General features: G+C 49.4%; 1 protein-coding gene across 2 annotated transcripts; it reads left to right on the top strand.

Annotated features, from left to right (window-relative positions):
- Positions 1-730: 730 nt before the first annotated feature.
- On the top strand, positions 731-16,737 carry Chst3 (carbohydrate sulfotransferase 3). 2 transcript variants are annotated; one of them, XM_036167033.1, is made up of 3 exons: positions 731-812; positions 13,160-13,395; positions 14,582-16,737. In XM_036167033.1, exons 2-3 carry the CDS (start codon positions 13,247-13,249, stop codon positions 15,864-15,866), a joined length of 1,434 nt encoding a protein of 477 aa, XP_036022926.1. In that variant the 5' UTR covers positions 731-812; positions 13,160-13,246; the 3' UTR covers positions 15,867-16,737. The 2 variants fall into 2 exon arrangements, with proteins under 2 accessions (XP_036022926.1, XP_036022927.1); XM_036167034.1 differs by lacking the exon at positions 731-812 and adding an exon at positions 12,921-13,037.
- The last annotated feature ends 10,617 nt before the right edge of the window (positions 16,738-27,354 follow it).

The following is a 27,354-nucleotide window of genomic DNA, read 5'->3' as shown; positions in this document are numbered from 1 at the left end:
CGTGTAAGAGTGTGGCTGTGGGTTGGGGATTTAGCTCAGTGGTAGAGCGCTTGCCTAACATGCATCTTAGAGCATCTTAGTCAGTTGGGGCAGCTAACATGGTGTCATTGCTTGGGAGATTTACAAATAACAGACAGTTGTCAAGCATGGTTCTGAAGGTTGGAAAATTTAAAATCAAAGTGCCAGCACATCCAGTGACTAATAAAGGACTCATTCTCTACGTCCAAGATGACACCTTCATGCCACATCCTCACATAGGGAAGAGGTGACTAAATTTCCTCACACCTCTTTTACAAGGACACTAATTTTACTCACAAGGATGCTGCCTTCTGGACCTAGCCACCTTAGTCACTCTCTGAAGGTGTCACCTCTCACCCTGGCACACCAGGAACTCAGCTTTAACATGAGAATTTTGGAGGGACACCAACATTCAAGCCACAGAAAAGAGTATGCATATTCCGAACTGTGACACTCAAGATGACCCTGGGCTATATAGTCAGACACTCTCTCAAGAGATAGTAGGGACTGGGGATGTAGCTCAGCTGGTAGAGTGTTTGCCTAACATGCATGGAGCCCTGGATTTAATACTCAGTGTAGTAGTTTGAATGAATACGGCCCCCATGGGCTCATATATTTGGATGCCTTGCCTACAGTTGGTGAAATTTTGGGGGCCTTGTTGGAGGAGGTATGCCATTCCCAGTTAGACTCTCCCTTTCCACCTCCAGCTTTCAGATAAAATGTGGGCTCTCAGATACTGTTCCACACCATGCCTGCCCACTGCCATGATGTTTATGGACTCCCCCTCTGAACCGGTAAGCAAGCTCCCAAATTAAACACTTGCTTTTATAAGTTGCCTTGGTCACAATGTCTCTTTCTGATAACAAAAAGGTACTCAAGACGCTGTGGTAGTTTGGATGAAAGTGGTCCCATATGCTCTTAGGGACCGGCACTAGTTGGCTCTGTTGGAGGAGGTGTGTCACTGGGGGTGGGCTTTGAGGTCTCAGAAGCTCAAGCCTGACCCATGTGTCACTGTCACTTCCTGCTGCCTGCGGATCCAGATGTAGAACTCTCAGCTACCTCTCCAGCACCATGTCTGCCTGCACGCCACCATGCTTCCTGCCATGAAGATAATGAACTAACCCTCTGAACTGGAAGCCAGCTCCAGTGGAATGTTTTCCTTTATAAGACTTGCTGTGGTCATGGTGTCTCTGCCCAGCAATAGAAACCCTAACTAAGACAGATGTCCAGCACAGCAAACTAATAAAATTGGGTATGCTGGACGTTGGTGGCACATGCCTTTAATCCCAGCACTCGGGAGGCAGAGCCAGGTGGATCTTTGTGAGTTTGAGGCCAGCCTGGTCTACAGAGTGAGATCCAGGAAAGGCGCAAAGCTACACAAAGAAACCCTGTCTCAAAAACAAAACAAAACAACAACCAGAACAACAAAAATTGGGTATGGTACCTCACAGTTGGAATCATAACACTTAGGAGGTGGAAGCAAGAAGATTAGAAGTTCAAGGTCATCTTTGGTTATATTTCTAGTTTTAAGCCAGCCTGGAATACATATATGAGACCCTAGCTCACATAAACAACAACAATAATAATAATAGTAAGGGAGCTGGGTGTTAGTTTAGTGGTAGAGTGCTTGTCTAGCAAGTGCAAAGCCCTGGGTTCTGTTCTCATCAATAATAATAATAATAATAATAATAATAATAATAATAACAACAACAACAACAACAACAATAAATAAACTACAATAATAATATTATAAATAATATTGTTTTGGCCAAACAGTTCTTCCAGAAGGACACCCCCATCAGCATTGTATTAACCAGGAAAGGGACAGGGTTTGCTGCTGAAACAATCAGACCCTAAATCTGAGTATCTTGACACGGCAAAAGCTTTTTTTTTTTCTCACATATTACATTTGGCTCTCCCACAGCAGCGTGAATCCAGCTGCTTCCATCTTGAACTAAGCCCATCCAAACATGTGGCCGACCATTTAACACAGTCTCTGGGGAATGTGTGGAATTATTTTAAGCACCAGGCCTTGAAGTGGCCTGTGTCACTTTCGCCCATATCCCACAGACCAGAGCCAGCCACGTGGTCTTCACGTCACTGCCGCAAAGCAGGGCCATGGGGAGGAGCACATGGGCACTGGGTGAATGCTGCGGCTGTGTCCGTGGGTCCCCTGGAACTCCCCTCACAGAGGACTCCAGGATGTCCTGTTCTTTGCTGACTATTCCAAGAAATGGCATCGAGGGCTGTGACGACTATTCTTGGTTGTCAACTTGACTACATCTGGAATCAACTAAAACCCAAGCGAACACTTGCAAGGGATTTGGTTTAATTAAATAATTTGAAGTGGGAAGACCCACCTTTAATCTGCATCTTTTGAGGCAGGAAGATCCATCTTTAGTCTGGGCCACACCTTCCGGTGGCAGGCTGTGTAAAGGACATGGAAGGAGGAAGCTCTTGCTGTTTGCCTGCTTGCTCTTGCTCTCACGGACAAGTCTGTTCCTTCGCTGGCATCAGAGACTTCAGGATTTCAGTGTATACTGAAGACCAGCTGAGACATACAGGCTTGTGGACTGAATAACTCCTGGATTCTTGGACTTCCTGTTGGTAGACAGCCATTGTTGGATGAGCTGGACCACAGCCTGTAAGACACTTTAATATAGAGCCCATATATGGGAGATATATGTATATTTCCCCAAGGCATGCCTCCAATTTGCCCTCCCATGCTTTCCCTAACAGCTGCACACCACACCACAGTTCTCTGCTGTAATATTCAGAGCAGACTGTGTTCATGATCAAGACACACCCCAGTGGCTTTGCCCCCAAATTTCCCCAAACCCCAAAATCCATTTGTGGGAAAGCCTCAAGACTTTTAAAGAATGTTGGCTGTAAAATTAGCCATGTCGAGATCTTTGCCAGCTGCACTGTGGCCTGGCTTGGCAAGAATCTTCCTTGCAGTTCTGAGGCACTGTCTCTGTCCACCTCCTCTCTCCTTCGAGGAACCATGCACCAGGTGAGGGCCAGAAGTAGATAGGGATAAGGAGAGGGGTAAAGTGAGCCTCTTGTCCACTGGTGTTCTGTCCCAACTTTTGCAAACTTCTGGGCTTTGACCGTTCTTAACCTTGAGGTTAATGTGATGGTGGGGCCTTATGGTCTTAAAAGCTTGAGGCTGAGTGTGCAGGGTGCATGTTCTTGGAGGGAAGGTTTGCACACAGGAGCAAGAGGACCATTGGAATTTGGTCTGGGGTCATGGCAGAGTCCTTCAGCAGGATGCCGAGCTCAAGGATGGGAAAGTTCTGTTTGCTAACCAGAGGGAAATGTCTGCGGCGGGGAGAGCAAATGGGCTCTGCCTTCCAGGTCACCTTCCGGGTAACCTTCCGGGTCAGCTTTAGTGGATTGGCTCTGCCCCCAGAAGATAGCAAACAAAAGCAAGAATCCCAGCTGGGCGGTGGTGGTGCATGTCTTTAATCCCAGCACTCGGGAGGCAGAGGCAGACGGATCTCTGTGAGTTCGAGGCCAGCCTGGTCTACCAAGTGAGTTCCAGGAAAAGGTGCAAAGCTACACAAAGAAACCCTGTCTCGAAAAACAAAACAAAACAAACAAAAAGCAAGAATCCCAAAGCACCCCTACAGCATCACAGTGCTCTCTCTCTCTCTCTCTCTCTCTGTGTGTGTGTGTGTGTGTGTGTGTGTGTGAGAGAGAGAGAGAGAGAGAGAGAGAGAGAGAGAGCTCATGATATTTGCTCTAAGATAAGATCTCACCATGGAGTCCCCAGCTGGCCTTAAATTCACAGAAATCCTCCTGCCTCAGTCTCTTGGGTGTTAGGATGACAGATGATATTCACTATGACTCTTTAATAAATAAGTAAATAAATAAATAAATAAATAAATAAATAAATAAATAAATAACGAACCAAAGGAACAAAGACGGTTGTGGCCACTGGTAGACCCTTAGGTCTCTGTTTCAATGCCCTAATATGAGCATCTTCCATTGAGCTTTATACCAATATTCTCCTTGCAGGAGAGTTAAATCAAATCCTTTAAAAAAAAAAAACAGCATTTCATGTAGCCCAGGCTGGGTTTCAATTCACTATGCTGAGGAGGATGACTTTCAATTTCTAATTCTCCTGCCCCTACTTCCCAAGTGCTAAAAATTGCAACTGTGCACCACCACACCTGGTTTTATGAGGTACCAGAGGTCGAACCCAGGGCTTTATGCACAGTAGGCACTCTGCCAAATGAACTACATCCCCAGTCCCAAATCAAGCATCTTATAGGTGCCCAATACGCTGTCCACACTGGGGAGAAAAGATGAATACCCAAAGCAAGAGCCGACATTCCATACACCACACACGACCATGCATTCATTCCATAGATATCTATTGATTGCTGCCACAGGCCAGGAGCTGCGCTTACTCCTGTGGGGCATCAGAAGCCAAGGTCACCATCCAAGGAAAGAGTAGGGACCCTCCCAGAGGCCTTAGTTCTTCTTATGCCTTTGCCCATAGGTTTATTTAGTAAAACAAAAAGTACATAGTATAACATAAAACTCACACCTCTAAGGGGATGGAAGAGCAGCATTCTACTCGGATTCAGTTCTTACTACCCACACAGCAAATCACAACCACCTGTAACTCCAGTTCCAGGGACTAGAACACTCTCTTCTGACCTCTGCAGGTACCAGACATGCACCCGATGCACATACATATATGTGAGCAAAGCATTCGAGAACATAAATAAAATAAAACAGATAAATCCTTTCAAACAAACAACCACCACTTTAAATGCCCAGTTTCCTGGCACTAAGTGCAGTCACACCACCACCACCACCATCCTTTGCCAGAACCCCTTTTATCTTTCCAGATGGATGCTGTGTGCACAGACAAGTAATCCTTCTGCCTCCGCCTCCTGGGTAGCAAGAGCTACAAATGGCATTCCCACACTGGGCATCTGTTTTGTTTGTTTAGTTGGTTTTGTTCTGTTTTGTTTATAAAGTCTCCTATATCTCGGATCAGCCCCAAATTCATTATGCAGCCCGATAACCTTGAACTTTTGATCCTCCTGCCTCCACTTTCTGAGTGCTAGGATCACACGCGTGTGCCACAATGCCCAGTTGTATGGGGGGCGCTGTGGATGGAACCCAGGGCTTCTTCATGCATGTTAGACAAGCACCCTACCAGCTGAGCTATATCCCCATCCCAGCCCCTGCATTCCTTATACCACTCCTAGGAAGCTCCTTCACGCCTTTCTTTTTTGAAGTTCAACATTTTTCAAAGTGAGGCAAGCGTGTGATTGTCAAAATATTAGCGCCATCAAAAGGTATGAGAATTGTCAACAGCATCTCTAGCTGCCTCAGCACGTTGAGCCCCAGGGGTGGCAGCTGATTCCCTCTAGTGGAACATTTCACTGCTTTGCCTGGCTGGTGTCCAGGGATAGTTTTGAACAGAGCAGACTGCTTCCCAGGCTGCCTGCTGTGTGGCTGAAGGCAGCCTGGGCACCAGTCACCACGCCTCACTGGCTAGCTAATGGCAGGTTGCTGGGTCTAATGGGGCGGGGCAGGGTACTGCTTTCTAGGCCTTGCATGTCAAGCAACTGTGACTGTCGGGTGGAGGTATAGAAAGGGTGCTTCCCATGTCCATGCACCAGCATGAAAGATGGAGGGGTGCCTTGGGCTGATTTTTGCCAGGGTTACATCATAGCTCCATCAGGCTAGCCCTTAGCTCTATAGTTCACCAGGGCTCAGGCCCGTACTCCTTATGAGTGCCTCTGACTGTTCCCGCTCTTCTGTCTTGGCTGTGGTTGGATGTATGCAAGAAATTGTACAACACGAATTGCTAAATGGTCTTGGAATAAAAAATCTGGACCAGATATTGGGGCAAGTGATGAAAGATCAGAGAGACAAAGGAACAAGCCGCTGCCACGTCTGACCGCTAGGACTCCTCAGCCTGAAAAGCTTCAGTTCCTGTCTCCTTGTACCTTATAGACCTTTCTCCCCAGCCATCACTTCCTACTTAGTGCTGGGATTAAAGGCATATGTGCTTCCCAAGCAAAGGCACGAGATCTCAAGTGTTGTGATTAAAGGTGTGTGCCACCACTGTCTGGCTCTGTTTCTCTCCTAGACTAAACCAATCTCATGTAATCCAGGGTGGCTTTGAACTCAGAGATCCAGATTGATCTCTGCCTCCCGAGTGCTAGCTTTAAAGGTGTTTGCCACTGCAGCCTGACATCTATGTTTAATGTAGTGACTTGTTCTGTCCTCTGATCTTCAAGCAAATTTTATTAGGGTACACAATATACCACCACAGTAAATGGACTCATTCTTTTTGTCTTTTTTTTTCTCCTTTTTACATTGGTTTATTTTGTGTGTGTTGCAGGTGCACTTGACCTACTTACTGGTCATCTTGCCTCCACTTCCCACGTGCTGGGATTATAGGCATGCACTGTGCCTGGGGACATGTGTTCATTCTAGAGAAGGAAGCTAGAGCCCTGGGATGCCAGGTTGCTGAGGTTCTGGGTTGCTGGGATGCTGGGATGCTTCAATACCACAATACTGAGATGTGGAGCACTAGCCAGATCTGCCCTCACATCCTCACCCTCTCGTTCCTCCTCTTCTTCCTTCACCCACTTTGCCACCAACATCCTCTGAGCATGTACTGTTCTGTCAGAACTAAAGTCATGACACCAGGGAAGGCTAGGGAGGGGTGTGCACTTCCCAGGTCATCTCTAGATGCTTCCGTGTGAAATAGGGTCTAGCCTGGACAGGTCAGTGCATGGTCAAACCCAGCTCATCCGAAACAGGTAACTTCAGTATTTCTTTTCTCCATCCTGATTGACCAGTGGATTGGCAGAGTCCCAGGACCCACCCCTTATCTCTTCTCTCTAGGGATTCAGGGACAGTTCTCACAGATGCCTATTTCCGATTGGGCCCCACAGAGGGATCAGCCTTCTGGCCTCCATAAGTGGACTCACAACTTTCTCACAGTGGCCAATCCTTCCTCTTGGCCTGCGGGGCCCCTTTCTTCTACTTGGAAAAGCTGTGCATACAGGCATGTAACAGCTGAGGCTGTCTCCGCCGTGCTCTGGGTCCCAGAGAGAGGGGAGTGGAGTCTTGGCGCCCAATGCAATGTCTGGCAAAGCACAGGCCCTTATCAGAGCTTCCCTCTCAGTCTCCTTGCTGGGACCCCTCCCGAAGGATGGACAGAGGCAGGGCTGGGCTGCAACCCATCAGGGGTCTCAGTGAAGAGCCTGGCTGGAGGCCATCAAGTGAGGAGCCAGTTCTCCAGTGAGGCGGTTTGCCAAGTCTTGGGAGATGCCTGAGCGGAAATATCCCCGAGGAGAGGGAAACTGGTGCCCTGCTTGGCAAGGCTCGCCCACCTCAGCTGTCTCCCTCCCTTTCTGAGCCACCAGTTGCCACGGGGGCTTTCCCACCCTTCCCTTCATAAGCACACAGCGGTTAGAGTCCTGAGCCGCAAGTCCCCAAGAAATGAGGATGCAAGACTGAAGTGTGACGTTTGCCCTTGGTCCCACCTACCCCACATCCTAGCACATGCCCAGTGTGTTCTCTCTCACACGGTTCACTCATGCATGGGATTAGTTAGCATTCTTCTTTCCACTGGTACTGTCTGTCAACATAGAATGTCTAAGCATCTTATGCTGGGCTAAGCATTGTTGGATGGGCATCCGTCCAGCCATCCATCCATCCAGCCAGCCAGCCAGCCATGCCCCTCCCGCCCAGGGACCTCCACCAGGGTGAAACTGGGATATTGACTACACTTCAGAAAAATGATTTCAGGACAAGTCTGTGTGAAACAGAACAAGGTTTATTGTGGAGATGTGAAAACACATGTGAGTGCCCACATTAAATCTGATGGTCAGGAAGAGACTGGGTTCAGTGCCTTATATCAATGATTAGTGTGACTTCATGGCTTTCTGCTGTAGTGTCCACAAGATGGATGTTTCTTTTCTTTCTCTTTGTCTGTCTTTCTTTTCTTCTCCTCCTCCTTCCTCTTTTTTCTTCTTCCTCCATCTCCTCCTTCTTCTTTTTCCTTCCTTCCTCCTCCTCCTCCTCCTTCTGACTTTTCAAGACAGGGTTTCTCTGTGTAGCCCTGGCTGTCCTAGAACTCACTCTGTAGCCCAGGCTGGCCTTGATCTCAGAGATCTGCCTGCCTCTGCCTCTCAAGTGCTAGGATTAAAGGCGTGTGCTGCCGTGCCTGGCGGGCTTTTTTTTTTTTTTTAAACAATTTTCATTTGTAAATGAAATGTAATTGTAAGATGTAGCTGAGGTGCATTGCTCGGGTCTGTGGTGGACAGAAGTGTGGATAAAGTTGCAAAGGTCTTCAGCCCTGTGTTTCTAATTAAGCGTGGCTCGTTTGTTCTTTGAAATTCCTCCTCACCTTAGAAAAATGAGTCTTGAACCTGTAGCAATTTCACTGGTTTTCTCAGCTGCGTGAATGAGAACCCTAAACTAGATCCCGCGGAGGAGGGGCTCCTTCCTCTTCCCACACTGCTGCCTTGGCTTTGCTGTCTCTCTATCCAGCCTCACCTGGAATGCAAAGGCATTGGAGACATCCCAGTGGAAAGAGAATGTTTGCATCCCGGAAAGAAAGAAAGCATACGAAAAACGGGAGAGTGATGGAGGAGGGCAGGTAAAGACTTGGAGGAGGTATCGTTGCAGTGAGCCCTGGATGCTAAGTCAGCCGAGAAGGAATAGGGTTTTTTGCTTCTCTGGGTCATACTGGAAGAAGAAGAATGGTCTTGCGGCACACATTAAGAACAAACACCGTTGAAGAGACCAGATAGGATGCGCCACCAGGTGGGGAGTAGCAGGAAGGGCTGGGGCCAGATGGTGCGCTCAGAGGCTGGGAGGGAGATGTGGCTCCCATCCTCAAGGGCCTCGGAGGGCTAGCGTTCTGCTCTGAGTTGTGCATGGGGGATTTTCAGCAGCTAGAGTTACCCGGAGTACTGGGCTGGGTGTTTGAGTTGCTCCCCACTTCTCAGAGGGGTCCACTGAGGTGTGTCCAGGTGCTCCCAGGCGCCCCCGTGTGTTGGAGGCGGGCAGAGTTTGAGAGAGGAATGTGGACCGGAAATGAACTGGAAGACAGAGCCGTCCATACTCAGGGTCCAGAAGAGAGGAGTGAGATGCTGAAATGAGGGCTGCCATCGCCTAAGGAGAGAATGGAGGGGAAGAGAGATGGGCTGGAGGGAGGGCCAGGCAGCGCAGCCCCCAGGATGAAATGCAGCAAGGGCCACTCTCTCACTGGAGGTGACTGAGGACCCTCCCAGGGTATTATTTAAGGAGGGGGAAAAAAAGGACATTGCAGAAGGAGAGGGCTGAGAGACAACGGCCAGGGGAAGGTATGCGGCAGGAGGATGATGCTCTTGAGAACTGTGTGGCTGATTGGCATGAGTGGTGAATGAGAATGTGTCCCAGCCCATACCCACTGCCATCTCGGCAAGGCTGGGTTCTGCTCCCTCAGGAGACTCCCAACATTGCTAGGGCCTGGCGGCAATGGCCCTCACCAAATGGAAGCTGCTGTGGAGGAACTCGGCACTCCATCTCTTACTGTTCCTGTTTGTACCCAGCAGGCAGAGAGCTGGTCCATCTGGGTAGAGGATGCTGTCCCGTCATCAGCTGTGCCCAGGCAGAGCTGGGCTGGGCATGAGATCCTGGTATCTTTCACCACTGTCCCTGGCACACAGGAGGGATGGCGTGTAGCGGCACCTTGGCAGGGAGATGTGACAGAGGAGAGCCATGGAGTAGAAGATGCTGGGAAGGCCAAGAAGAGAGGAAACAACAGAGGCTTCCAGCCTCGTAAGGGACACAGGGCCCACATGTGCTTATCAACCCCAGAAGGGAGATGGCACAACATGTCTGTACATTTGCTTACAGACTGTTTGCCTTATTTATAGGACGCCTTAGTCCTTAGGTTGTTTAGGTAGATAAGACTTATAGAGTTATTGTCACCTATGCTTGTCATCTCTATAATTATGTTAGTTAGGTTATCCAGATTTATAAATACATAGGTCAGATGGACAGGTAATCTTCAAACACTTCATGGACCTAGAGAATATGGCATTTAAATAACTTAGAATTCTGTTGACGTGAGACACAAATGCTCCTGGCAGCACCAATTTGATCCCGAGAGAATGTTGGGCTTCTAAGACATTTCCATTTGAAAGTTTGTCTTCTTGGCACAAAATGGCCTACTGAGCAAAGAACTGCCTTTGCCTCAACTGCTGACAGTACAAATGCTGTCCTTTCTGGACAAGCGGGACACAAGAAAAGCGACCACTATACTTTGCCAAGACAGGGTAAGATGGTCTTTCAGAATTCCTGCTTCTGAAAATGGTCTGTCAGATACTCTAGGCCTGTAGCCAATTTGAATGCACCAATGATGCTAAGAAACATTAGGTGACTCAGGTATTATTATATTCCTTCTCAGGTCTTTGATGAAGTCGGAGATTAGCAGTTATAGTTACAACTTAGTATATATACATGTATAATATCTTAGATAAAATACATTAAATATTAGACTCAGGTTCTTTAGGATAGGACACCTTTTGGAATTATCTTTGTAATATGCCACCTACCCATGCTCTAGACTTCCCTGGATTTTACTATGTGGTTTTTGCTTGATATTGTTTGCACTTATTGTAATTCCAACTTATCTAGGTCATTATCCCTCATTACTCCTGGACAATATTTGATAACCATTCCTTTGTATATAGTTTTGTATTAGGTTATAACTTTCTTATTTAGACAAAAGGGGGAGATGTAGTGGATAGCCATCCCAGCATTGGCCTGGAAGTTCCAACCCCCATTGACGCTTCGGTAATGGTCACGCCCACAAGGTGGGGTGGAGGAGGAAGTGGAAGACCCAGGATCGAAAGGAGGGCTCACTCTCTTGGTTCTGGGATGCTGGACGCAGGAGGTAGACCAAGCAGAGTTCTCCAGAGAAAACTGCCAGACTGCGCCATACCTTTGCCAGACCCTACAACCAATCCCTTCATTTGTAAGTTACACCACAAAATAAACCTCCCTTTTAACTACGTGGAGTGGCCTTAATAATTTCACCAATACATGTCATCCATTTTACAAACCTTTTCTTACACGGGGCATCCTGCAGCCCAAGCTCTGTCCAGGTCTTTGCTGAGTGAGTCCCAGTCTGGGCTTGCTTTCTCCCCCTCATGACACTGTGACCTCCTGGCTTTGGGATCCTGTCAACTAACCCCCAAATCCTACATCCTTCCCTCTCCTGGCTAGCTAGCCACCTGGCCCTTGGGCCTTCAAGGCTACACAGGGGACAGCCTGCCAGGGGTGGGTGAAGGAACCACCAGCCTGTTCATTTCTGCTCATTTCGGCCTTCCTTCTTCCTGGCAGTCCCAGAAAGCTCCTAGCAACACTGCATTGCCGTGAGGGTGAGGAGGTTGGGTCAGCAACTCCAAAGTGGAAAAAGCCACTGGAAATGGGGGAAAGATGGGGCTAGGTGCTTGTCAACAGAGCCGCCCAACTCCTAAACCTGACTGCGATTCTGCTTGTGCCTGGGATCGAACCTGGGGCTCCCAGCATGCCAGACTCACTTTGTCACTAAGCTTCATTCCTTGTCCTCTTTTTACTTTTTGTTTTTGTTTTTTGAGAAGCGGTCTTACTAAGTTGCCTGGACAGGCCTTGAACATGCAATCCTCTTGCTTCCACCAGCTGAGTAGCTAGGATTACAGATTTACGGGCACCAGGTCCAGTCAACCCACAAATCTTGCCAAAGGTGCTAGACCCCAGAGTGAGAGGAGAGAGTGAGTCCCCTGCTCATGCCCTTTATAATGAACCCTTACCATAGTACTCTGCAACTGGACCACAATCCTCAACTCCTTCTGACCTCTTCGTGCAACCCAGAGACTCTCGGAAACTCAAGACCAACAGGCTATCCTGTGTGTTTTGTAGCTAAAGATAAGCTTGAACTTCCGATTCTCCTGCCTCCAGCTCCTGAATGCTGGGATTACAGGTTGTGGGCCACCACTTCTGGTTTTACACAGTGTTAGGGCCTTTGTGCACATTAGGTCAGCATTGTCCCAACTGAGCCACAGTCCTGTGTTACACTTTGGTATGGCAGGTAGCTCAGCAGGTTAGTTTACACAAGTATCACCACACCATGTGACACTGGTAGCCTTGATGTCATTCACTGGTCAGGATTTGGCAGCTCCACAGCTACGAGATACCTGTGGGGACCGGTGTCTTAAGCTCCCCTTTGTCTAAATGGCCCCTGTGATGCTTGACTGTGCATCCTTTAACCCGTGAGGTCAACAGAGAAACTCGGGGAAATGGGGTAGATAAAAGGGTTTGTCATTCCTTTGTTCATTCAGGTCTCATCATGTAGTTGGCCAGCCCAGCAGAACTCTGTAGCTCAAACTAGCATTGAATTTAAAAAAATAAATGAATAAATAAAAATTTTAAAAAAATGTTCCTTCCTCAGCTTCTTAGGTGCTGGGACTATGGGTCTGTATTATCACATCTTGGCTCCTTGTGAGTATATTGGGTATTTTACTGCTGTTTTGATTGTTTTTTAAGGGAAAGCAAGAAAAGTTTATTGAATAGCGTAACAGCTGCTGGAAGCTGTGGGGTTTTGTTTTGTTTTGTTTTGTTTTGTTTTGCTTTGTTTACCAGGGGACTTTTTAAGATTTATTTTATATGTGAGTGTTCTGTCTGCTTGTCTGTCTATGTGCCATATGCATGCCGTGGCCATAGAGGCAAAGAAGACATCAGATCCCTTGGAACTGGAGTTATAGATGGCTGTGAACTGCTATAGGGGTGCTGGGAATTGAACCTGAGTCCTCTGCAAGAGTATCAAGTGTTCTTCCCGCCTTCCCTCCAGAGTGCTGGCCTCTGACCTTTAAATGACCTAGTAAAGAAACCCCAACCAGGTGTGGTGGAGTACACCTGCAACCCCAGCTCTTAGGAGGTTGGGCAGATGGATAAAAAGGTGCAGACCAGCCTGGACTACATAGAGAGAGCCTGTCTGAAAAGAGGTGAGATCACCCCAAGTCTGGTTCTGAGAGTGGACCTGGGGTCTCTCCTCAAAAGTTGGTGGGAAGACATCTCTGTTCCCTGTTTACAGACAAGGATGTCCTGAGTACCTGTCTCTCTGCAGGATGAGTGTGCCCCCCACCTGAAGAGGACAAGTTGGGTCCCAAGCCATGTCCCTGAGCTGAGTGCCTGCCCAGCCTGAGGAGCCCCCATGGCACCTCCTCTCCCCATGGAGAAAGGATTCACTTTGCCCCAGGATTTTGTACACAGCCTGAAGATTCGGGGCAAATACGCCCTGTTCCTGGCATTTGTGGTCGTAGTTTTTGTCTTCATTGAAAAGGAAAATAAAATCATATCCAGGTAAGGAACTCCACCACGGGTCTCCTTTATCAAGGGGAGGGGCCTGAGGACAGAGGTGACAGAGTTTTCAGGAGATCAAGAAGTACGTCCCCTCTACAAGTGGTCACCAGGCCCCTCCAGTGTCTTAGGCTGACATCCTGTACGCAGTAGTGGGACTTGGGCAGCCTAGACTGGCACCTCCCCCACCCCCATATGGTCCCTTCTCAGCTGCAAGAGCTTAAGCGAAAGACTTCACTTTGGCAAGGTGGTTCTCCATAATCTGTGACTGGCGATGCCACCTTGTGGAAAGAGTAATGCAAAAATGTAACTACATTTTGCCCGTGGCCTGCCACATAGCCACTGTTTGGTCTTTGCTATTATAACCAAGTGGTTTTTTGTTTGTTTGTTTGTTTGTTTGTTTGTTTGTTTGTTTTAGACAGGGTTTCTCTGTGTAGTTTTGGAGCCTGTCCTGCATCTCACTCTGTAGACCAGGCTGGCCTCAAACTCACAGAGGTCCGCCTGGCTCTACCTCCCGAGTACTGGGATTAAAGGGTATGTGCCATCACTGCCCGGCTGACCGAGTATTTTTATTCTAGCACCATGGCTCCCTTTAGCAACATATCCCCTCCTCAAGTCTTGATGTCGAGAGTGAAGGTGAGCCCATGAGAAGCAGGTCTCGGCTATGGCCACTCTGGTGGGTAGTACCAACGTGGGCAACTGCCCAGATGGTATATTGTTCAGCTCCAGGGGAGTGACCCTCAACAGGCTACATACTCCTTGAGTTGGTAGTGTATTGCTGTGTGAGGTGGACCTTCGAGACACGGAACAATTTCTTAGTCCTGATCTCCCGGATTCAAAGCCCTGCCTAATAGCCTCGGGCAAGGAGGGTAGGTTGAGGACTGGAGAGCATCAGCTGGTGCCTGTTGCATACCTTGTAACTCTCAGGAAAACTGCTACTGACTTGTACCAGACAAACCAGACACGTGTCAGAGGGCAAAGCGCCCGAGTTCTTTAGTGAAAGTAGGCCCGTGCGTAGCCATCATGAACCGCTCCACTTTCCACTGAATCACTCCTGGGTTTATGCCAAAGAAAGCACACTCAGTCCTTAGCCTCTGGGCCTGCTCAGGAGAGACCCAGCTAAGGCTATTTAGTACAGGGGCTGGCCGTCCAAACCAGTCACAGACCTTGTCCCTTTACCCCTACTCAGGGTCTCGGACAAGCTGAAGCAGATCCCTCCGTTTGTGGCAGATGCCAACAGCACCGACCCAGCCTTGCTCTTATCAGAAAATGCATCTCTCTTGTCCCTGAGCGAGTTGGATTCCACCTTCTCCGAGCTGCAGAGCCGCCTGCGCAACCTCAGCCTGCAGCTGGGCGTGGAGCCAGTGATGGAGGCCCAAGGGCAGGAGGCTGCAGCAGAGAAGCCATCCCAGCAGGCTGGAGCAGGACACCGGCGCCACGTGCTCCTCATGGCCACCACCCGCACAGGCTCCTCGTTCGTGGGCGAGTTCTTCAATCAGCAGGGTAACATCTTCTACCTCTTCGAGCCACTGTGGCACATCGAGCGTACCGTGTTCTTCCAGCAGGGGGGCGCCAGCGCTGCGGGCTCAGCGCTGGTCTACCGTGATGTCCTCAAGCAGCTGTTGCTGTGTGACCTGTATGTGCTGGAGCCCTTCATCAACCCGCCGCCCGAGGACCACTTGACTCAGTTCCTGTTCCGCCGGGGATCCAGCCGCTCGCTCTGCGAGGATCCAGTGTGCACGCCCTTCGTCAAGAAGGTCTTCGAGAAGTACCACTGCAGGAACCGTCGCTGCGGGCCACTCAATGTGACCTTGGCAGCCGAGGCCTGCCGGCGTAAGGACCACATGGCCCTCAAGGCCGTGCGCATCCGGCAGCTGGAGTTCCTGCAACCGCTGGCCGAGGACCCGAGGCTGGACTTGCGAGTCATCCAGCTAGTGCGCGACCCTCGGGCCGTGCTAGCCTCACGCATAGTGGCCTTCGCGGGCAAGTACGAGAGCTGGAAGAAGTGGCTGGCAGAGGGGCAGGACCGGCTGAGCGAGGATGAAGTGCAGCGGTTGCGGGGCAACTGTGAGAGCATCCGCCTGTCTGCAGAGCTGGGCTTGCAGCAGCCAGCCTGGCTGCGTGGTCGCTACATGCTGGTTCGCTACGAGGATGTGGCGCGCAGGCCGCTGCAAAAGGCCAGAGAGATGTACAGCTTCGCGGGCATCCCCCTGACTCCACAGGTGGAGGACTGGATCCAGAAGAACACACAAGCGGCCCGCGACAGCAGCGACGTCTATTCCACCCAGAAGAACTCCTCGGAGCAGTTTGAGAAGTGGCGCTTCAGCATGCCCTTCAAGCTGGCACAGGTGGTGCAGGCTGCCTGCGGCCCGGCCATGCGCCTCTTCGGCTACAAGCTGGCCAGGGATGCCGCCTCGCTCACCAACCGCTCCATCAGCCTGCTGGAGGAGCGGGGCACCTTCTGGGTCACGTAGTGGGGATGCACGGGGACCCTGGGAATCCCTTCTTGTGAAATGCTGGCCCTGCTTCCCTCACACCCAGCCTGGCAATGAGACACAGCCCTGGCAGAGAGTCAAGATGGGGAGCAGTGATGGGAACATAGGCCCTGGCTGTAGCTGTAGGCCTCTGGCCAGGTAGTTTCCCCAGCACAGCCACAGCTAGGACCTTGGGGGCCCCTCCGAGAACAGCAATACCCTGTCTCTTTGGTGGTACTGGTCATTCCCACACACATTATGACCTACAGTGTCCCAAGTAGGCCCAGGCAGGTTCTTGTGTATGGATGGGCATACTTCCCCAGCTCTGTCTCACACTGTCACAGAAACATATATGAAACACACAAAGGCCTGTAGGCTGTGTGGGCCAGAGTCCAACTATTTAACAACCAGAAGGGCGTCGGCCCTCTCCAGTCACTCAGATCTCCTACTATATTGAGTGAGTGTTAACCTTTTCCTCTCTGAGTCAGAAAAGCCTGGGGATCTGACGGAGTCCTTGGCAGGAGGAGGGCAGCCTGGGATGAGGAAGGGGACATTTGAAAGCTCCTGCGGGAACAACAGCTGTTTACCAACTCATAGAAAATGGTCTGATTTAGCCTTTCTGGTTCCTCATGGATATCAGCTTGTGTAGAACAAGACACAGAAAATGCACATAGAGACCATGCAAGGCTCGGGGTGTGGCTCAGTGGTAAAGCCCTTGCAGAGCTCTCTCATGAACAGGGCCCTGGGTTTGATCCCAGAACTGCAAAAAATAAGGAAAAATAAGACATACATGTGTGTATAGCGTTGAGAGAGATAGAAAAGCATCTTAAACTCTCTCTCTCTCTCTCTCTCTCTCTCTCTCTCTCTCACACACACACACACACACACACACACACACACACACACACTCACACACATACTCACACACACACTGATATAGAAAAGCTTCCCCCATTGTTTTTGCTCACAGTGGGTTTTTTTAATTGTCTGTTTTTGGTTTTTTTTTTTTCTGTACCACATATCTAAACAGGAGCCCTAAATTACATTTTTAGGTGGTAAGAGAGCATATGTAAGGACAATGACACTTTGCCCAGAGCTGAAAGGGAATGATGGGTCTGTGAACCACTGCTAAGCATCTGGGGTTGCCATGGCTACCTCCTCTGATCCATCCACACGTCACAGCTGGGAGGCAGAATATTTAGAGATGGCATGGTCTACCTTCACATGACTACAATCCAAAGACTACATCCTGCTCACTCCTTGAAGGTTGCCTGAGGCCTAACCTGCAGGCCCCAGCTTCCATCCATCGCTGAAAGCAAAAGACAGCTCATAGACCTACTGTTTCCAGCCAGATCTCAACTAGAGCCAGGCGAAGTTCAGAGTGCTCTGCAGGAGAAAGTCACTCCAGGACTCAGCTTCCCTGAGTAGCCTGCCATTTCCCTCCTAAGTGACCTAGGTCAGCCCTCAGGTTGCCATAGTTACAGCCAGTGTCTGAAAGGAATGTCTACTTTAGGGCTCTGGGAAGAGGCATGCTCATCTCGAGATAGGTGGGTATTTTATTTGGGTTTTTTAAAAGTTATTTATGGCTTAGTGTTGTTTTTGTTTTATGGCTGTTTAGGGCTTTGTTTCTGCAGGAGCACTACTCAGTGCTGATTGAGGCTGATATCGGCAGGGAGCACTTGGCTCCTGGTGAAGGGATAGAGCAGAAGGACCTCCCCTAGGAGAATCAGAGTCACCCTAGGGACCTAAATCCTTTTCTGTGTGAACTCCATGTGGAATGACTCTCAGGAGCTACCATGGGCCTTAGGTCTGTAGCCCAGATTCTACAGTGTTTGTCTCTTGGTTACGAAGCCCTGGTTTAAATTCCCTGCACATCAGCTAGGCATGATGGCACGTGCGTGTAATCCCAACACTCAGGAAATAGAGGTCGGAGATGAAAAGGTCAAGGTGCAGCTACATATGGATTCAGAGGCCAGACTTTACAAGGAAAACATTTAAAGCCCCAGCCTAGTGTCTGAGCGTCCCGAGCAGCCTGTACTTCTGCTCCGGAACAGGTTGTCTGAAAAACCCTTGTAAACCCCACCATGTGGCCGAGGGAAGGGAGGTGGGTGCAGAGCCCTCTTGACTGAGCACTTAGGTTCCCCAAGGCAGAAGCTCTTCCCTCCCTGTGCAAGCTGAGGCGTAGAACCCAGGCTAGCTGTGGAACTTCTGCAGTGGGGGGCTGGTTGCCACACTGATTTTCCTGGACAATTGCTACATCTAGCACTGTCAGGGCCCAGGACTGAGCCGGTGATAGAGTACGACAGATACTGGATGTGTAGAATGGAAACAGGCAGGCACTGACGTGCGGAAGGGACAGTGGCAGGACACTCCCCATATTTGGGGGCTATCTGCCTGCTCAGCTATTGGGTCTCAAGCACAGGTGAACTTCAGAGTCAATGGAGCCAGCCTCTGCTCTAGATTCTGACAATCTAAGAGCACGTGTGTAGAAAAATGGCTCCTACTTGGGGTCGAAGGGATACCAGCTCTTGGTACTTAATGGGGACAGGATGTTGTGGGCAGGCTCAAGGGTGCAGATATCTTCTCTCCATGGCCCCCATGCAGGCCCCGTTCCCTTCTCTGCACACATGTGAGGTGGGAGGGGCCGAGCGGGGAGTTTCCTTCTCTCCCTGTCCTGGGGGCCAAGGCGTCTGCATCTCAGCTCTCTGAGGACAGATCCCCCACAATGGACCTTTAGGACTTCTCAGGACATTGTCAATGTTGTGTGCACTGAAACTTTATCTTGTGGAAGGGAGAAAGAGGACCCCAAACTGTCCCCTAGTCAAGAAGTACAAACAATAGTGACATTAATAATAGGAACAATTCTCATGCCACGCACACATCAGGATACCTGAGGACCACGAAGAAGATGGGACAGGACCAGCTCATGGAAGCCCAGGATGGTAAAGAGATTCTGTGGGCCTGTTACTGATCAGAAGTACAATATGAGGGCCCTCTGCTATATCGCCTTTGCTCAGGTGGCAACAGGACAACTCAGGTGGGTGGATGGGTGGGTGGACACAGCCTTGAAACCTCCTCTGAGGCTCAGCCATTCAGGGCAAACCCCCAGGTTTGGAGAAGGACGGTGTTGGGGAAAACTACTGGGCCACTTTTCGGGTGATGCGCTGGAATTGTGCTTGGGGGGCTCTTACCATAGACCTAGATGGAGGAAATGGCCCTGCAGGTGGGATGGACAACTACTGATCCAGCTCCCAAGATCAAAGGGCGCCCAGCTGGTCTACCACACTCACTCTTTTCCTATCAGTGGGGGTGTCTGCCCCATGATGGAAGATGCACCCACTGAAAGCCATGGGCTCTCTAGCCATAAGGGGGTAGGAAGAATTAGGAGCAGCAGATGGTTTGGTCGCATGCCCCTAATCCCTCTGTCCTCTTCTGCACTGGAGCCTGTTTCAGTTGGCCATGGGCTTGTCCCTTGAGGGGTGCTGGACTGTGGAAGACAGGAGCATCCCCCAGGAAGTCTCGTGTTAGTCCTACCACAAAGGCAGAGAGAAGGTTCTGAGACGGGGAGAGAAATGGGTAGGGACCAGACCTGCAAGAAGCCAAATGGCTCCTCCCAACCTGACACATGGGAAGAAAGGGAACCTCACTAAAATTGGGGTCTGGGGCTGGTGTCTGTGAAGATCCTGTAGCGTGGCTCAACTAACTGGCCAGAAGGAGGTGAGTTTCCAGAGCATAACCACATCCCCTCCCAACTCCAAACATTCTCTGAAACAGTGGACCCATGCCTTACCTCAAAAGTACGAGGCAGAGCTTATAACTCCCAGTGTCTTAAGAACATCAAGATCCTTTGACCTGTGTCCTTGTGGGGATGTGGGGACGGACTCCTTATGTATTCCTAAAGACAGAGATATGGTACTATTTCACGGCCTTGCTCATACTGTGGACCGGCTTCTTACTAAGCAAACAGTACGTCCGTGTCACCAAATTCCACTCTATTTGGGCTTGAACTTTGCCTCTGTGAAGTCTCCTGGATAGTCTGTCTAATTCCTGTGTCTCATCACCATTGTCCACTTCCTGGTGGGTCCTATGAAGGCTGCCTTTTGTGCCAATGTACTTGGATACAGTGTCCTGTCCCATGACGACATCGTACAGGCCATCCCCTTCCTGGTCTGAATGGTCATGGCATATACATGTGTGCTCAGGAGAATATGCATGTGTGTTGGGGGGGGGGTGCATTCCGTTCTGCCTCCAGTGAGGCCACACACAGCCGCAGCCTCTCTCTGTCATTGACCCAGATGTTCTCATGGCCACAGATAACCCTCTGATGCCCCATTTTGTCACTGTGAGAGCTGACAACCCTGGATGCAGAGTCTGCATCATGGACTAGAATGTGAAACTCTCCTCCTGTGTGCTCGCCTGACTTATTTAATTAAAAACGAACATGCAGTGAATCCAGTAGCGATTCTTGCCTTTTGTTCTCAGTGGTAATTGAGTCATAAAAATGAACAGAAGAAAAACCTTTCACGGCAGTGAGAAGGCTGTGACTTACATCATGAAGCTTATCCCACCCACTTCCAAGGGCCAGGGGCCCAAGAGGAGTAAGGGTAAACATAGGTGTCAGGGCCTGAAGAATGTTATTTATGGTCCCAGGATGGTGGGGCTGGTGACCCTGCTTGGCAGGTGGCGCCAGATGGAATCATGACATCTGAGACACTCGGATATTATGAGTCAGGGACAGGAGCACTGACCCACTATCAGAGGACCTGATGACAAGGCCCAGCTTTGTCACAGTCTGACCTTGGACAAGTCACTTCTCTTATCTGGGTTCACTTTCATTTAGGGATGAAATGTGTAACTGCCCACAAACGTTGTCACCAAAAGCCTTGTTAGGGATTTAAAAGTCAGTTAAAGGATTGAGTCGCCCTTTTAACATGCCAAGAGACTACTTGAGGCTTCATTCTGCCTTCAACAAAACTTCAACAACCCCGTGAGAAGATGGCTAAAAGCCCTTTCATCTGAGGAATGTAATGAAGTCCCTTCAAGTTGCAGCGGAGTGTCTCTGCCATAATGACCTTGGTGTGACAGATGTCAGCCCTATTTAAGTCGGGTTTTCTGTTACTAGAACACACCTAAGGTGGTCAGCTTAGGAAGTGACTACTTTGTAAGGTTCGTTTTGGTTCATAAGTTTGGGACATTTAAGTCTATGGGCCAAACCATTACGTCATGGTCAGAACATGAAAAGAAAAGAAGGGGCCAGAACCCACTGCCCCCTTCAAGTGCACTCTCAAGGACCTAAAGACCTCCTACCAGGCCCGGCCTCTTAAAGGTCCCACCTCTTCCCAGTCCCACATTCCAATGACTAATGACTAATTCCTGGGCATCCGAGGGCATTCTGGACGCAGAGACTGGCAAGTCCTCTTGCCTCCTGAGATGCTCCTGGACGAAGCAGATGTTTCCCCCAGGGAGAAGGGGAAGTTCATGTTGGGACACAGAAAGAGCAACCTGGGGGAGTTTGGCGGTCCAGGAGCTCGGGGGCAGCTGTGGAGAGGTGAAAGAGCGCTGAGCCCCAGGACAGTGCCTCCAGAGGAATGATAATGCTGAGGTACAACATGAATGGATGGGACCTCCCTGCCTCCCAAAACTCAACCTCCCATCTCCATATTTCCCCCAGTCCAGACCTTGGCAAATTAAACCATTTCCATCCTAGCCTTCAATGTTCCAGCCTGCACAATCATACCCAAAACTGAAGATTTCCCCCTCCAAGATGGCGATCACTGGCCCATGTGCTCTGGGAACTGGATAAAGTCAACTTAACCCCTGGGCTGGGCTTCCTACCACAAATGATCCCTACAGAAACAAATTGGCTTAGTCACAATAAAGAGGTCTGGATACCCAGCCACCCACCACCCTCAGCCACCAGCATGGCCGGAAGCTTCTTTCTGCACTCCCCACTCCTCCCCTCACCCCATTCAGGGACCCTGACTCTTCTTGCCTTACATCACAACCCATTAACACCAGGAGGACTCGGTACCATGCATTGAGGAAGCAACTGGGTCATCTGGGACCTGAGTAGCCTGCAACAGTGTGTCCCCATGCACATTTAGAGTAGATGTGTCCCAGCTGCTCTTGAGAAATGACTGTATTAGTTTATCTAAGGTGCTGAGAAAGGCCTGGTTCCTTTGATCAACATTACGATTCCTCCACAGAATTATGTCTGCTCACACCCCTTTTGAATTTTTTGAGGTGGCATCTCACATAGGCCAGGCTGGCTCTGCATCTGTTTGTATAGTTATAGAAGATGACCTTAAAGGTGACATTGAACTTCTGATTCTTCTGTCTCCACCTCTGAGTGCTGGGATTACAGGCATGTGCCACCATGCCTAGTTTATGTGATGCTAGGATCTATAAGATGAGCTACAGCTCCCATAAACAAGTGGGAGAGAGGGCTGGAGAGATATCTCAGAGGTTAAGGGCACCGACTGCTCTTCCAGAGGTCCTGAGTTCAATTCCCAGCACCCACATGGTGACTCACAACCATCTGTAATGAGATCTGGTACCTTCTTCTGGCCTGCAGTCATACATGCTGTATACATAATAAATAAATAATTTTAAAAAAAGAAGTGGGAGAGAGAGAGAGAGAGAGAGAGAGAGAGAGAGAGAGAGAGACTCACTATGTATCCCTGGCTGGTTTGGAATTCACTGTAGACCAAGCTGGCCTTGAACTCACAGAGATTTCCTTGCTTCTGACTCTCCAGCATTGGGATTAAAGGCATTCATCACCATGCCTGGTCCTTTATTCTATCTTAAAAAAACATTTTTTGATTTGTTTTGTTTTGGTTTGGTTTGGTTTTTCAAGACAGGGTTTCTCTGTGTAGTTTTGTGCCTTTCCTGGATCTCACTCTGTAGACCAGGCTGGTCTCGAACTCACAGAGATCCGCCTGGCCCTGCCTCCCAAGTGCTGGGATTAAAGGCATGTGCCACCGCCACCCGGCTTAAAGAACCATTTTTAAGGATGAAATCTTCATATGACTTTTCTTCTCAGTGGTTAAGAGCACTTGCTGCTCTTGCAGAGGTCCTGGGTTTGGCCCTCCCCCTCTGCCAGCGCCCAACATCAGGTGGCTCCCAACTTCCTGTAACTCTAGTTCCAGGGGATCCAATGCCCTCTTCTTGCCCCTGAAGGCATCTTCACTCCTGTGGTGTACATACAATAAGCAGGCACGGACATAAATAAATTTTAAAACTACTTTAAGACCCTGGCATTCTCTAGAACAGTCTACAGCCGCCACAGAGAGAAGCTTTTGGACCCCTGGTCTGTGGCTTGTCAATTCCTATGTGTGTGAAGCAGTACAGAGCATGGGGACTCTGGAGTAGGCTGGGCATAAACATGTCAGGGTGTTATTTCAGAGAAACTGGTGTCTGAGATAGCCCTTAAAGGAGCCCTCACTGAAACAGCTGAGCAGGTTACTAACAGTGAGCACGTTCTCAGGTGGAGTCCTGCTGTGACCATCCACTCCTTTGCTGACCTTGGCTTTACAGTGTATTCTGAGAACAATCATAAAGCCTCAGCAGGAGAGACCTCAGGAAAGGAGGAAGGAAGTGGGGGGCGGGTACAGGAGAATAATGACAGGGAGGGGTTCAGGCTGAGAAGAACAGCCCTCCAGGACAGCCCCAGCCTTTCAAGAGCACTCCTGCGAGTGTGTGTGTGTCCGCGCACACATGTGCTCACACACAGGCAAATGTGAATACACATACATTCACATACATCACACAAACACACACACACACACACACACACACACACACACACACACACACACACACGGCATGGGAAAGGCCTGAATGCCTGCCCTGCAGGTAGTTACTAAAAACCACGACTGGACTGTAACACAGAGCCCGGATGTCCACTGAATGCCACCCCCAGATGTGTGAGGAGGGGAAGGGCACATTTCTTCTTCCTCTGGGACATGTCCATTGACGCCATGTCTACTTCAACTTTTTAAAACACTCTCTTTCTCTTGACTGGGTGTTGATCTGAAGTAGTTTCCCTTCTAGGGAAAAGCGCGGTCTGCTTCTGTCTCTGTGTAGAGAGAGAAGATGCAGCATTGAATTGGCTTGTTCAGAGCATCTCCCCCTGCACAGCCCTCTCCCTGCCCTGGAGACATGCCAGGAAGGTACCTCCACCCTGGGTCTAAAGCCCACAGCTTCCTGATTAGGTTGGGAACTGTTGAGATGACATATGTCAGGACTTGCCCATGGAGGCAGGAATCTCAGAGGGACTCCACTTGACATCCCATTCATCCTCAGTGTCCACTCTGTGCCTGGCCAGTCAGAGCAGTGGGTGAATGAATGAGTAAAAGAATGAATGGATGGATGTGATGGAGACCAAGAGGCACTTGGGAGAACTTCCCGTGTCTTTCTTTCATTGTGATAAAAATGTGTGCCATATGAGGTTTCCTTGTCATGATATCCATGCCATTCATAATGGACCATTCTCAACATTGGTTCTAGAACATTGTTGTCATCCTTAAAGGAGGTCCCCATTTCCTTGGAGGTCCCCATTTCCTCGGAACCAAAGCAGGAAGCAGCAGGTACCCACAAACCCTGACTGGGAGCCTGCTGAATGCAGAACCCACACCAGCCTCAGGGACACAGGGGAGGAGGCACAGCCCCGGCTCCTGAGTTCCCAGTGTGTCCATGGGAACAGATGTCCTGTATCAGATTAGCCAAGGAAGGAAATCCACCAATATCAATAGGATCTTCACATATAATCATCTACACACATAAGGTCCCAAACAGGGAACAGCAGAGCTCACTGTCCAAGTCTCTATCAGTCCCTCCCTAGTGTGCTCGATGGGCTCCAGTGTGAAGTGGGTAGTTTCAGGGGCAGCTCACCCACTCTGTCCACGATGCACCACTCAGATCTGCCTGTGGTAGTGGCTCCTGAGGGTGCCTTATCAGTCATTCCAACAGGTTCAAGAAGGTCACTGTTGAGCTTTATCTCTGGCACAGAAGCAGAGGGAGCTGCTGCACAGCCGGGGCGGGGTAGGGTGGGGGACATGTGACCTTTTAGAGGGCAAATGGAAGCAAAGTTAAAGGGATGCTTTTCCTCACCTAAAATGCTGGCTTCCTGGGGTGTGAATGGGGAATCTTGAGCCACCTCACTCCAAGGTGGCAACCTTAAGCAGAGCTCTCAGCCTGTCTTGGCGGTGCTTCTCCACCTGTATGACAGGATAGAACCAAGGGTGCTGTCTGCTTCACGGGGTCATTGGTAAGGATGAGATGCGGTTGTCATGTGCAAGTGCTCAGAAACATCATGGTTATTTCACTAGGAACCCAGCCAGAGGCGGGGAAAGAAGAGGGTTAGAACCGCTTATGATTTTTCTCGCCAATGACAGGATCAGCTGTGTATCCATGAATGTTTCAAGAAAGCTATGTTTGTAATATTATTTTCTACTCAATCTACATCTTTCAAAACCCTCCAGGACCTCAGATCTGACCCACATCAATGTGCCCAGGGTCTCGTATCCTGTCAAGCAGACACTGGACAAACCCGTTTCACTGATGAGAACGCTACAGCTTGGTAGGAGGACTGAGGTGATATGGAACCCTGCTGTAAACCCCGGTCTTTCTGTCCCCAAGCTTGCCCTCAGAATAGCCGTGCTGCATCTTGGAGCGGGGCATGGATGTGTCAGTGCCCTGGATACAGTCCCTGTCCTCGGTGATGGGACAATTAAAGGCGTTTGTTCATCATTCTGGCTGTGTGGATTCCCCATGGACATCTGCCTCTGTGAACAGTACTGTTTGGATCCCGGCCAACCAATGAATAGACAGTGGCCCTGTTTTAGTTTTGATGCCAACCAGCCAGAGCAAAATGGGAGGGGCGGGGCGACATGAGAAGAACCTGAGATGCAGTTCCTCCTATCCCAAGTTGGAAACAAGCACAGGAATAGAGCTGAAACCAAGCACAGATTAAAAAGTAAAGTCAGACTACCCTGGCCTCTTAAATTGGCAAAGATTTAGCCGGGCATAGTAGCACATGCCATTAGTACCAGCGTTCAGGATCTCTGAGTTCGAGGCCAGTCTGGTCTACAGAGTAAGTTCCAGGACAGTAAGGACTATACAGAGAAACCCTGTCTGGAAAAACAAAACAAACACAAAAAAGTAATCCCCAGTGGGGAAACACATTCTCTCTCTCTCTCTCTCTCTCTCTCTCTCTCTCTCTCTCTCTCTCTCTCTCATTCACACACACACACACACACACACACACACACACACACACACACTCACGGACACACACACACACACACCCTGACAGGAGACTTTGATGGGCAGTTTGGAAACAAGCATGTTCCAAGCTCTCTAGCAGATCTGGTTACAGGAACTTGCACTAAGATGTGTTGTTAAACATTAAAGATTTATAATGGTGGGAAATTGGGGTCTGACCATGTGTTGAATAATAGGATGGTTAAGTGAAATTATGGTTTTCCACATGATGGATTCCCTGCAGTCATTAAAACCATTGTGCAGAAAAACTTGAAAGATTTTTTTTGTTTGTTTCATTTTTGGAGACAGGGTTTCTCTATGTAACAGTCCTGGCTGTCCTGAAACTCACTCTGTAGACCAGGCTGGCCTCGAGCTCAGAGATCTGTCTGCTTCTGCCTCACCAGTGCTGGGATTAAAGGCATGTGCCACCACCACCTGGCTCAAAGATTTATTTTTATTTATGTTTATGTGTATGTATCCATATGAATGTATGCCACAGGTGTGCGGGTTCCAGTGAGGCCAGAAGAGGGCCTCGGATCCCTTGGAGCTGGAGTTATAGACAGTTGTGAGGCACCTAACTTGGGTATGGGGAACTGAACTCAGGTCCTCCGGCAGAGGATAAAGTGCTTAACCACTAAGCCATTGCTCCATTTGAGACCTTGTTTTAAAGAGAATGAAATGAGACTCTGTTGGGGGGAGCATACATACATGCATACATACATACATACATTATGGCTTATGCTGAGGCAGGAGGATCACTGCAAGTCTGAGGCTATCCTGGGCTACTTAGTGTGTTCCAAGGCAGTGTGGGCTCTACAGTGAGATCTGCTTCAAAAGCCACTTGGATTTTTAAGAGGGGAAAAAATAAATACAAGAGTGTGTAACTCCAGGGCCTGACTGTCCAGGTTCAAAACCATCCTTGAACAGCTGAGACCTCCCAAGGCTTCAGCTGAAATACAAACTAGAGGCAATATTGACGAAGCCCAATAGTCTCATGGAGTGGGAGGAAGCTGCAAATGTGCCCACCCAGAGGTCTTTGCACCATGCTGCCCTGCGAATGTGCCCACCCAGAGGTCTTTGGACCATGCTGCCCTGCGAATGTGCCCACCCAGAGGTCTTTGCACCATGCCGCCCCATTGACATCTCTTACCATTTCTTCCACTATTCTGGCCAATTACCATTATGATTACTAACTACTACAATTAGGGTGGACTTTACCCTACAC

Source organism: Onychomys torridus, chromosome 18 (genome assembly GCF_903995425.1).
Source record: "Onychomys torridus chromosome 18, mOncTor1.1, whole genome shotgun sequence".
In the NCBI taxonomy this organism is placed as follows: domain Eukaryota; kingdom Metazoa; phylum Chordata; class Mammalia; order Rodentia; family Cricetidae; genus Onychomys; species Onychomys torridus.
The sequence above is the reverse complement of the archived record's forward strand: the minus strand, read 5'-3'. Positions and strand labels throughout refer to the sequence as shown.

Excerpts from the sequence above, each read along its gene's own strand:
- Chst3 (XM_036167033.1), top strand. The coding sequence starts at position 13,247 with ATGGCACCTCCTCTCCCCATGGAGAAAGGATTCACTTTGCCCCAGGAT. Across the intron at positions 13,396-14,581 it reads GAAAATAAAATCATATCCAG|GGTCTCGGACAAGCTGAAGC; the intron begins GTAAGGAACTCC and ends ACCCCTACTCAG.